The 12858-nt window shown below is 46.7% G+C and overlaps 1 protein-coding gene across 1 annotated transcript in view; it reads left to right on the top strand.

Moving 5' to 3' along the window:
- Positions 1-5785: 5785 nt before the first annotated feature.
- The window catches only part of EIF5B (eukaryotic translation initiation factor 5B), a 65712-nt gene continuing 58639 nt past the window's right edge, over positions 5786-12858 (top strand). Inside the window, exon 1 of the mRNA XM_039547990.1 lies at positions 5786-5967. Coding sequence (XP_039403924.1) covers positions 5933-5967 — 35 coding nt within the window. The 5' untranslated portion in view covers positions 5786-5932. The remainder of the gene's footprint in view (positions 5968-12858) is intronic.

Here is a 12858-nt window from a genome sequence, read left to right as displayed (position 1 = left end):
GTAAAGCACTTTGAGATTACTGGACAGCCAAGGAGAATCTCTCCCCTCCACCCTCACGGGACACACGCAGGTGCAGAGCAGAACAGTGTGCCGTGCGATGCCTGCCGGGGACCGTGGCCTGCTGTCTGTGGGTGCTGTGGGGCTCTGCTCTATTCCTTCAGGGTGGGGGTGGGGCTGGGGAGCCACCCTGAGGAATGGGGCAGGAGCTCCCGTCTGGGCTGGGGGATGGGTGTGAAGCACTGGGTGTGCAGAGACTCCAGCTAGAGTGGGGTTCCCCATAGCCGGGTGATGCATCCACCCAGGGCCTCGTTTGGTGGGAGGGTGGGAGTGCAGCTCTGTGGCCTTGGGCTGCTGGTGTCAGGAGGAGCTGTTCCTGGCTCTTTAGGCCGTTCATTAGGCCTTTGTCGTAATGGGCATCTCTTGACGTCAGACATGGGGCCAAGTCTTTCCTCAGGCATCAGTGTATGATGCATAGGCAAAAACCTTCTAGCCAATAAGGGTCACACTAGGCTGTTTGTAAAATCCTGGGGAAATTGGGTGCAGCATGTTCAGCGATGCTTTCAGGTGAGTGGAGTAGTCACAACAGATCATTGCTTCTATCACATGACTTCAGTACGTCACTGACTATTCTAAAATCAAAATGGGATGTTTTTCTAAATGTGAAGGAGCAAGTTATATAAAAGGTATATATAGTAATTGCTCTATTCTGTCATCTAGATTTTTTTTATCCTGAATTAGAAATGTTAAACATATAGCATTCATTCAGACATATTTTACAACTTCCTGTTGTGTGATCCTTCCAATAGACCACCATTTTACTGCTCTATCGCACTTATCTACAGACAGACATTGTCCCATTATGGTAGCCAGGAGGAGGCTGATTGGGAATTGTAAACCATATCACCATAACCTGCCCATTGGTTAGTGTCTGTCTGTTGTATTTTTGTGACTCCAAATGTTACATCTCAAATGATCCTTTAATTCTTTTCTTTAATCACAGTGGTAATATTTTTGACACAGGGTAATGATAGTAATGGCTAGGGCAATCAGCAGGAATGGTGTCTGTAGTTCTTAAATACTGACACTATATAATAAGATTACAGGAATGTCACACTGTGGGAGTCAGTCTGAAGCTTATTATGTCTGTACAGTCAGTGTGAAGTGACAGAAGCGCTACAAGCGTGTTGAGAGCTCTCTTTGTTCAGAATACCACCAGAATGAATCATCACTGGGTTTCACAGTTTATTACCATCCAGTTTTTAAGTTCTCAGCCATTTTGACTTAATTAATTATACCTGTGTGATGTACAGCTACAGTCATTCCATCATGGATATGCCATGCCAAGAGTCCTAGGCAGTTCCGATGTCAGAGGTAACTCAACCAATCACCACCCTCATTCTATAGCTAATTTGCAGGCAACAATTTTATTGGTAATTTAAGGGATAATGTACAATGATGGATTACTTGGCCCAACTGTCACACCCAGGCACCCAACTGCCACACTGCAGCATGCACCCCTCATTCACCATCTGCACAAATCCACGCTACTCTCTTAGCACAATCACCAAGATGCAAATCAGCACAGCCACCCACACGACACAGCCACTGTATATAACAGGGGTCGGCAACCTCTGGCACTTGGCTCACCAGGGTAAGCACCCTGGCGGGCCAGGCCAGTTTGTTTACCTGCCCCGTTGGCAGGTTCGGCTGATCGCGGCTCTCAGTGGTCGCGATTTGCCGTCCCAGGCCAATGGGGGTGGCGGGAAGCCACAGCTAGCACATCCCTCGCCAGCACCGCTTCCCGCTACCCCCATTGGCCTGGGACTGCGAACCGCAGCCGGTGGGAGCCGCGGTCGGCCAAACCTGCCGATGCGGCAGGCAGGGTGGGTGCAAGGATGTTTCACGCCCTAGGCGACACCTCCACCTGCACCCCCCGAGCCCCGTGGCAGCTCTCTGCCCCCCTCCACCCTAAGGCACCCCCCCGTGGCAGCTCCCCCCCCAGCTGTTTGACGCCGCAAGCCTGGGAGGGAGAGAAGCTGAGCAAGGCAGCGTGCTCAGGGAAGGAGGCGGAGCAGAGGTGAGCTGGGGTAGGGAGCGGATCCCCTGTGTGCCGGGCCCCCCCTTACTTGCTGCAGGCGGCCCTCCCTGCGCCCCCCTACCCCAGGACCCTCTGCCTAAATGCCGATGATGGCTGGGATGGCCAAACATCCGGCCGCCGTGGTCGCCGCTGAAGGACCCGAAATGCCACCTCCCAAATGCTAGTGTCCTAGGTGACCACCTAGATGGCCTAATGGGTTGCACTGGCCTGGCGGCAGGTAAACCAACTGGCCCGGACCACCAGGCTGCTTACCCTGGCGATCCGTGTGCCAGAGGTTGCCAACCCCGGTATATAATAACCCCAAACACATACAGCCCTTCACAGCAGCACACACCCCTCATTTGCCACCTTCACAAATCAGTACAGAATCCCCCAACACAAACCCCACAGACATAAATGAACACAACCAGAACACATAATAACCCCAAACATCACTCTGAAGCCTAGAATATCTGTTGTGTGTGAAGTAATGGAAAGAACTGCAAGCATGGCTGAGAACTTTTTTTGTTCAGCAGGTTCAATCATCATTGCGATTTGTGGTCTCTTACCATCCAACTTTTAAGTTCTCAGCCATTTTGCCTTATTTACACACATGACAAATTACACCTATGTGCCAGTAGAGGCTTTCAGCTACTAGTTGCTGTTTAAATGTGAGTGCTACTAAAAAGAGCTTCAGAGTTTGATTTAAATTCTGGTAGCATCTAGGATTTCCATTCTTTTACATTTCTGTGTAATGAAGAAAAGACTTGATCAATCCTACTAGTGTATGTTTGTCATTCGATTGGTGTTATTGGGTACACAAGTATATGCTGCCAGAACCACAGACCTTTTTCCTATACTTTTGCTAAGAAATTTTCTTGATAACCTTTGTCTTTTCCTTCTTTAAACCCTCCCTAATTCCTTGAATGAAGCTAACATAGAGTGGAACTTACGTACGTTTTCCAAGAGCTGAGCAATATTCCAGCAGTTCCACAGTGCTCTTGTACTGCCTACACTGATCAAACTTCCTGATTTACTATAGTATTGTAAGCAGTTTCAGTATCATAGGCCAGCTGGCAGGCAAACCTACCTTTTTTCCGCACCAGTTGGTGCTGCCATTTCTGTTTATCTCTTTAAAGCTGAGCTGTGGGTCAGCTGCCTTTGTGCTGATCCCTAGCACAGTCCCTTCCCTTTGAATTATGCTTTATCTGACATGCAGTGTAGTCTGGGGCCAAATTACACAATATTGGAATTTGGACTCTATCATCTGCAGCTTAACTGCAAGGTAATCTTGTACATTCAGAGATGCCATTGCAAAGGAAAGGACAGAGATGCAGTACGAAGGGAAAGAAGAATTGAGGGTATGGAGGATGAGGGGAAGATCTAGCAAATGTGTCCAATAGCAAGTACCTCATATCCAGGGGTGGCTCTAGGCACCAGCAAACCAAGCTGTTGCCTGGGGCGGCCAAATCTAGGGGGCGGCAGGCTGGGCCGGTGGACCTGCGCCGCCTGCGCCCGGATGCGGAGGGCCACGGGCGACCGACCGACGGACCCTGCCGCAGGCATGACTGCGGCCCGCGCTCGCGGGCGCCGGCTGACCTCCCGCGCGCCGCCGACTGCGGGCGCTCAGCCGCCGGACCGGACCGCGCCCGCGGCCCGTCCACAGCGGCGGAGGCGCCTCCCCGCCGCCGCGGGGACCTGCGAGGGAGCTGAGGAGCGGCGCGGGCGAGCGGACCCGGACCGAGGACCGGGCGGCGCAGCACAGAGCGGGCGCAGCAGCACGCCGCTGCTGCTTGCTCATATCAGATTGTTCAGCTAGCACCCACCTTCTTCTGTACCTTCCTGAGAGCAAGTGCCTACCCTGAAAGCACTTTCATGTGCCAAACCCTTCCATTGACAAGTGATTCCAACCTAAACTCCCCACATTTCCCAAGCTTCCATAACTACCCTGCTCATGCTCTAAAACGTCTGTTAGTCTATAAGATGCCACAGGATTCTTTGCTGCTTTTACAGATCCAGACTAACACGGCTACCCCTCTGATACTTGACACCATGCAAGCCTCTATATATGGTTCCTCAATCCCAGGTATTAAAATGCCCCTCCACTGTCTTTCCTTTGGTAACAATGTGCTTTCTTTTATTCTTGAAACGTCTTCCCTTTCGTTTTACACTATGTGACATTTCTTTATGTTCTGCTTTAAAGGAACACTAGCAACTTAAAAATTGTATTTTTTTAAATCTAAGATTACTATTAATAAAAGATTATCGGGGGAAATTTTTCAGTTTACTCTGTGCATTTATCGCCACCTTGTGTAGAGTGAGTTTCAGTCTTTACCCTGTAGGTACAGAACCGTCTGTTAAACTATGATCATACAATGAGCTCTATGGGGGTTGACCCTTGCACTGCTGCAAAGCCCTAGGAATCATTAGAGCCCTGTGTGGACATGGGGTTGCTTGCATAGAGTACATAGCAAGATAGGGACTTTAGTTATTCAGTTTCTGCTGTTGTTTGAGTTGTTCACAGAGCAGAAAGGGAGTGGTTTTTTTTGTAATTTTAGAAAACGTGGTTGTAACACCACAAAAATTGACAGGAAAACTTGGGGACTGGCATCACACCTGAAACTATTTGTAATACTTAATTTTTAATTATCTGATCATCCAGTTGACTATCCTTTTAAAACGTGCTTCTCTCCAAAAGCTTTTCAGTGATGATTCAAAAACACCCCCAAAACCTCTCTCAAATGTATGATAAATGTCTGCTCTGTGTGTTCTGTGTCTGATTTAGAGGGTAAGCTTTATGGGCTGTGTCTTCTTCATTGTTTATATTGGCCCTGCACACACTGTGGGTACCTAAGAAGCAGGGGCGGCTCTAGGGATTTTGCTGCCCCAAGCACGGCTGGCAGGCTGCCTCCGGCGACTTGCCTGCGGAGGGTCCGCTGGTTCCGCGGCTTCGGCGAGGTCCGCCGAAGCCGCGGGACCAGCGGACCCTCCGTAGGCACGCCTGCGGGAGGTCCAGCGATGCCGCGGGACCAGAGGACCCTCTGCAGGAAAATCACAGGAGGCAGCCTGCCTGCCGCCCTCGCGGCACCGGCAGAGCGCCCCCTGCGGCTTGCCGCCCCAAGCACGCACTTGGCGTGCTGGGGCCTGGAGCCTCCCCTGCTAAGAAAAAGATCTGGCGCTTGCTGTTAGCGGTCCAGTAATCTCAAAGTGCTTTACAAATATGAATTCTCTCAACACCCCTGGGACGTATGATGCTGCGGTTGTGCCTGTTTTACAGAGGGGGAGGCGAGGCGCAGTGAGGGAAAACTATTTACCTATGTCAGGTGTCAGGTCTGTGAATCCCATAGTCTGACTCCCTGTTCACCGGGCCACACCAGTGAATCAGAGCGTCCCTTGTTTTGTGTTGTGTACAGTGCTCACCCCCATGCCTGAGGAGGGAGGGGGTGGGAAATTTCCTCCTCTGGCCTTGGCAGCAGGGTGCAGTGAGGGGGCGAGCCTAGGGCTGGGCAATAAGGAGGGGCAGCCTGGAGCTGGGCAGCAGGGGGCAGTAAAGGGGAGGGCTGGGGCTGGGGCTGGGCCTGGCAGGGAGCGTGCGCCTGTTGCCGCTGTTCGCCCTCCGGCCAGAGGGGGCGCTGGCAGCAGCAGTGAGCGCCTCGCTCAGCGGGTCCCTCCTGCGCCCTTGTCTCGCGCCCTCTCCGTAGGCCGCCGTGGCGCTGGGTCCCGGGGTGAAGGCGCTTGCGCACTGCGGCCTCTCACCATATGCACCCAGGTGCGAGTGGATGTGGCCGGCCGGACCCTGCTGAGGCGGAGGCGGACGGAGGCGAGCGGTGACCGGGCGGCCCCGCCAGCGCCGCCATGGGCAAGAAGCAGAAGAACAAGAGCGAGGACAGGTAGCGGGCCGGGCTCGGGGCCGGGGAGTGACAGCGCGGGGCGGGCTCGGCCGCGGGGCCCTCCCACCCCCCCGGCTGCGAGGGGGGCCCGGCTCCCGCGGGCAGCGAGCGCTGGTGGGGGCGAGTCGCGGCAGCTCCGCGCCCCTCGGACACCAGCCCCCCCTCCCCGACCCTCGGACGCGGTGTCTTGGTCCCCACGGCTGGGAGGGGCAGCGGGGCGACCGGCCCAGCGCTGTGTAGCTGGCGCTGCCTTCCAGGTGCTGCCGCCTCCCCCTGCCAGTTCCTTCCCGGGGCAGCTGAGCATTGCGAGTAACTCATGCTGGCGTCTCAGCCCGGGCGCGTGTGGGTGTTGTCTTCTCCCCCGGCTTTATTCTGGGAGGGGCGTCAGCCTCCCAGATCCAGGAGCCGTGTCTGTAAGCGCAGCAGAGCACTGGAGCCAGAGTGGAAGTGGAAATCTATGGAGAGATCAACACTTACATGCTGCATCCCTAAAGCTTCACTAGTCACCCAGATACATTTGGATAAATAGCTTCCGATATATGCGGTATATGCAGATCCCACAAACTCTTGTGATGGTTAGCTGAAACATTATTTGCCTTGGATTTCGTAGTACTAAGTGGGAAAAAATGTCTGTAGGTGAAAGGCTCTTTGGGCTCATCACAAACGAGGTGTTGAACATACTCCAGTAAAGTAGAAGTTAGGTTGTAGTTATAAAGGTAGGAAAGGAGGATTTTTGTCACTTCAGAGTGCTTAAGTGGTTGGTGAAGAGATAATCATGTTAATTTTTAATTATCTTTTCTCAACCTTAGTCCTATTTCCAAACATCTGTATTTATGCTGCTAGCTATAATGAATGGCTGGATGACATTATGTGCAAGCACAGACTTCAGCTGTGTTGACAGTCCCTTTTTTGCTTCAATTTTAAACCTTAAAGATGTTCTAAATTATATTGATGGCTCCATACAGAACACTTCCACGCTTTGTACATGTGACATGATTCCATGGTCACAAAATATTAGGATCCTGAGGATCCTCTGACTGTCTGCCTTGTTCATGCCATCTTGAATGCTGCATGCCAGTCAATATCTTTTTGGTGAATGAATGGACTCCCATGAAAGCTGTTAAATCTACCAGAAAGATCACGGTTGTGTGCAGTATGCTTTATTCCTTTCATCCGGAATAGGTATATTTCTTATACTCTTTAACAAAACCACGACCTAATTCTACTTTAATTGATCATAGGCCCTGCATAATTAGTGCTGACAGGAGATAAACAAGTATTTTCTTCCACAGTACAAACAAAAAGAAAATAAAAATACATGAGCGCACATTTGTTTCATTTTGCCTTAAATCACTAACATTTTCCATAGCATTTAGGATACAGCATACCTTTTTACCAATAAATGCTTAAAAGTAGAGGACGAAATCCAGTAAAATTCAGATTTTTTTTAAATGACTAGCAATTTACAGCTGATTTCATTCAAAAACAGATTATACATCAAAGGCGTCTGAACGTAGGAATAAGATACATAACACTGCTGAATCCCAATGTCTATTTTGACATCAGGTAAAGAAGGACATGCTGAAGAATCAGCTAGAGCAAAACTAGTTTGTAATCTGACTTCCCCTTCTGGGCAGGGAGTTGGCTTTTAATGAAAATCTTTATAGTGTAACTATTGCTCACCATGGAAGAGTAGGAAGCACCATATATGCTGCTTTGTAGTATCTGTTATTGGCAGCCTGACTCACCAGCTGTGCTAGTCAAAAACATACTAGGGAGGCAGGCTGGGTAGGGCTATTGGGGCAGTGGGAGTCAGATGGGGCTTTGAGATGGAACAGAGGTTGGTTGGGACTGGTCACTGTGGAGGTAGGGAAAGAAGTGGGGCTTGGTGCTACTGCTGTGACTTCTTAGTGTAGCAGACAGCAATACTGCATAGAGCCCCTCAAAAGCTGAAGTCTTGGTGTGCAAAGAACTGGGTCCTCAAAGTGATGTGGGCTGGGGAGCTGAAGCACCAATGATGGCGGAGTTGCTGGAGTGCGAAGCCTGTAGAGAGGTACCGGGTTTTCTTCTGTTCTGCTTCATATCCTTGCTCATCTTTTCCTGTTTCTGAGGATGACTGGGCATGGGGCTTGAGTGGTCACAGGAGGGTTAACAAGGAAGAAGAATAAAAATACTCTCCACAGCTGTACCTCCCCAGTGTGACCTGCTCAAGTCTATCAGACTGAGTGTCCCTTCTTGCAAATCTCAGTCTTATCAGAGAGAGAAGGTGTCTCAGGAATGGAGGTAGTAGTTTCAAGTTTCCTCTCTTTTTCCTCCTTGTCCCCCGTTCTGATGAGAGGGGAGTGGCTTTATGCAGAAGCACTGTTTTCCCAACTGCGGGTTTCCCCAAAACATTCAATTCTTCACCACTCTCAATCATTTTTTCTCCAATGCTCTCTACATAGATCTGCACTTGCCCCCTCTTTTCCCCATACCCTCTCCCATCCTGGTTTATCCCTTCTTGGCTGCTCCTCCACTTCATGCAGAGGCTGAGGGGCATAAACGGCAGTGAGGGGGAACATGAAGGGAATGTGAGGCTTGAGCAAGGGTTGGAGATATCTGAGGTGGCAGAAGTAGGACTGAAAGAAATGCCTATTTTTTTATATAGATATAAACTCTGCAAGAAGACCTAGGAAGGATAGTAATATCAAAATTAAGTTATTTGTGTGGATAACAATAATAGAATCATAGAAATGTAGGACTGGAAGAGATCTCGAAAAGTCTTCAAGACGAGTCCACTGCACAGAGGCAGTACCAAGTAAACCTAGACTATCCCTGTCGTGTTTTGTTTAGCCAGCTCTTGAGAACCTCCTGTCATGAGCATTCCACAGTCTTCCTTGGAAGGCTATTCCAGTGTTTAACTGTCCTTTATAGTTAGCATATTTTCCTAATATGTAACGTAAATCTCCTTTGCTGTAGATTAAGCCCATTACTTCTTGTCCTACCTTTAGAGAACAATTGACCATCATCCTCTTTAGAACAGCTCTTAACATATTTGAAGAGGTTATCAGGTCCCCCATCAGTCCTCTTTTCTCAAGACTAAACATGCCCAGTTTTTTTAATCTTTCCATCTTATATTGTTGCTCTTCTCTGGATTCTCTCCAATTTGTCCACATCTCATAAACATTCTTTTCAACATTGATTTTATATATAGATTTACTTCCACCGTATAACCAGTGAATACATCAAATTCCTCTGCATCACACTTACCCATAAATCTTAATTCTGAGCACCATACTTCCACATACAAACAGCTGATTATAGATTTTTTTTCCTGTGAAAACGTCTATAGAGAATATATTTATCCAATTTGGTTGGAGGTAAGATTGATGTAGAAGAACTGTGTATGCATTGTGATCAATTGAGTTTGTGGAGGTGAAGAGTGAGTGGTTCAGATATGATATTTGGGTATTAAGGCATGTGGAGGCTGCCTTAACTAGTGACTTCCTGAAGTTTTGGTAGTTGTGTTGTACTGATACTCTCTTTCAATAAGAGAACTCCTTTTCTTTACAAATGTAAATGGAAGCCACCTCAAAATTTTCAGTCTCCTGCATGAGAGTGCAACAGAAACGCCTTGATACAGAATTTAGTTCCAGCTGGCTGTAGGATACAGAGGACCTTGGCTATGGGATAGAACTCTAGCAGCACAGGTATGAACCTATTCTGCAGGATTTTCTTGCATGGAAAGTTTGAGTGGGGAGAGGGGTGGTAGTGGGAAAACATAGGGCTCTTTGCCATTTTGCATTGAATTCACACCCCACACTGTTGCTGCAGACTTCCATATAGGCATGTGGTATTATGTTACAAAACTGTTTCCCATCTTGGTTCTCATTCTCTCCCTCAGGTGTCCTGGGCCTTCTGTATTTTCTATCTTTCTCCTTGTAAGTCTTTCTTTTTCTTATGTTCTTCCTTCCTTGCCAATTCTTTTTACTTCCAAGTATTTAATCTTTGGCTGTATTTATTCTCACTCATATTTTGGTGCCCTTTGGCATTGCAGTCTGTTGCATAGGCATATTGCTGTGATCATTCATGCATATTGCTTTAGAAGTCATAAGTGCCAAAAGGGTGATTCTGCAGCCAAGAATGAGCACTAGATAAATTAAGAGTTATAGTACAACTAACATACTGTAGTTCTGTGTATTGCTTGTTTTTCTGCAAGCTAAATTGTTAGTGTCATGTACTAACTAGCTTTTCCTCTTGTGCTTCTTTTTGTAGTGTCAGTCTTTCTGATGCAGCAGAAAAAACACTGTGACATTTATAATAATTTGAAGCATACTATCACCTATAGATTATGCTGCAAGTCTTTCCTTTTAGTTAGCAAACATTCTGTGTTACCAATATGATATTTACAGCAACTGCCTCATCCACCTCTTCCCCCCCAAAAATAATAACTGCAGCAGGGAGAAGAGCTGAAGGCTGCCTGAAGTCCACTGAACACTTTGTTTTTGGAAATCTAATGTGGGAGGCACCTGGATATTAGTGGTTCCTGCTAGTACAGAACTCTAAAGTAGAGATTAATTGTGCTATTAATAGGCTTTGTTCATAAGGGTTATTGACATAGTCTGAGGTAAACAGGGCTGCCTTTGCCGTAAATGCATCATTTTTCTTTCCTAGTGACATAAAAATTACCTTTTGTGGGTGGTTTGGTGGATCCTTTTAAAGAAATAACAGTGCCATCTGTGGATTGGAAAGACTAGTTCTGCCTGGCTACTATCATTGGTCTTCAGATATTTGTACTAATAGCTGTATTGCTTTTATTTATAGACTAACTTAAGTGGTGGGTTTTCTCTTGAAGTTGAAATCTTATCTGTTCCTGTGTGTTACCTGAGGTATAGGTAGGCTTTTTTTACTTTACTAATTGTCACAATTGTGGAAACAGTTCATGGCCTGGCAGCAGAGAATGGAAGCACTATTCCTCTAGTCTTCAGAACATTCCTGAAAATTGTGAACCAAAATGAAAAGGCTTGCAATCAGGGTGGAGTGACTTAAATCTTCAATATTAATCAACTTTTCCATTTGTACTTCAGTTATTTTCTAAAGACAAGTGCATTCTTATTGGTTGATATAAATATTAAATATTAAAACATGTTGATTTACACCTAAATAGAGCCTTTAGATTTTAAAGCCAAAGACTCCAAAAGTATTAGCAATTTAAAAAATAAATAAATATCAGAAGCAGGAAGCCTGCTAAACAACCAGTGAGGCCACTGGACGATCGAGGTGCTAAAGGAGCACTCAAAAATAAGGTCATTGCGGAGCAACTAAATGAATTCTTTGCAGCGGTCTTCACTGTTGAGGATCTGAGGGAGATTCCCGAACCTGAGCCATTCTATTTGGGTGACAGATCTGAAGAACTGGCCCAAATTGAGGTGTCATTAGAGGTGGTTTTGGAACAAATTGATAAACTAAATAGTAATAAGTCTCCAGGACCTGATGGTATTCACCCAAGAGTTCTGAAGGAACTCAAATGTGAAATTGCAGGACCACTAATTGTCATCTATAACCTATCATTTAAATCAGCTTCTGTATCAAATGACTGGAGGATAGCTAATGTGATGCCAATTTTTAAAAAGGGCTCCAGAGGTGACCCTGGCAACTACAGGCTAGTAAGCCTCACTTCAATACCGGGCAAATTGGTTGAAACGATAGATGAACATAATTTGTTGGGAAATAGTCAACATGGTTTTTGTAAAGGGAAATCATGCCTCGCCAATCTACTAGAATTCTTTGAGGGGGGGTCAACAAGCATGCATACAAAGGAGATCCAGTGGCTATAGTGTACTTAGATTTTCAGAAAGCCTTTGACAAAGTCCCTCACCAAAGGCTCTTAAGTAAAATAAGCTGTCATGGGATAAGAGGGAAGGTTCTCTCATGGATTAGTAACTGGTTAAAAGATAGAAAACAAAGGGTAGGAATAAATGGTCAGTTTTCAGAATAAATAGTGGTGTCTCCCAAGGATCTGTACTGGGCCCAGTCCTATTCAACATATTCATAAATGATCTGGAGAAAGGGGTAAACAGTGAGGTGGCAAAATTTGCAGATGATACAAAACTACTCAAGATAGTTAAGTCCCAAGGAGACTGCAAAGAGCCACGAAAGGATCTCACAAAACTGTGTGACTGGGCAACAAAATGGCAGATGAAATTTAATGTTGATAAATGCAAAGTAATGCACATTGGAAAATCATAATCCTAACTAAAAGAACAGGAGTACTTATGGCACCTTAGAGACTAACAAATTTATTTGAGCATAACCTTTCGTGGGCTACAGCCCACTTTGTCGGATGCATGCAATGGAAAATACAGTAGGAAGATATATATATATACACACAGAACATGAAACAGTGAGTGTTACCATACACACTCTAACGAGAGTGATCAGTTAAGGTTAGCTATTACCAGTAGGAGAGAGAGAAACTTTTTGTAGTGGTAATCAAAATGGTCCATTTGCAGCAGTTGACAAGAAGGTGTGAAGAACAGTGGCAGGGAGGGCGGGGGGAATTAAACATGGAGAAATAGTTTTACTTTGTGCAATGACCCATCCACTCCCAGTCTTTATTCAAGCCTAATTTAATGGTGTCCATTATGCAAATTAATTCCAATTCAGCAGTCTCTCATTTTAGTCTGTTTTTGAAGTTTTTTTGTTAGAGTATTGCGACTTTTAGGTCTGTAATCGAGTGACCAGGGAGATTGAAGTGTTCTCCGACTGGTTTTTGAATGTTATAATTCTTGACTTCAGATTTGTGTCCATTTATTCTTTTACGTAGAGACTGTCCGGTTTGGCCAGTGTACATGGCAGAGGGACATTGGGTGACACTTGGTGATAACCTGTCTGTCCATTCCCTTTGGGGCA

This window comes from Mauremys reevesii, linkage group 1 (assembly GCF_016161935.1).
Source record: "Mauremys reevesii isolate NIE-2019 linkage group 1, ASM1616193v1, whole genome shotgun sequence".
Taxonomy (NCBI): Eukaryota; Metazoa; Chordata; order Testudines; family Geoemydidae; genus Mauremys; species Mauremys reevesii.
The sequence above is the reverse complement of the archived record's forward strand: the minus strand, read 5'-3'. Positions and strand labels throughout refer to the sequence as shown.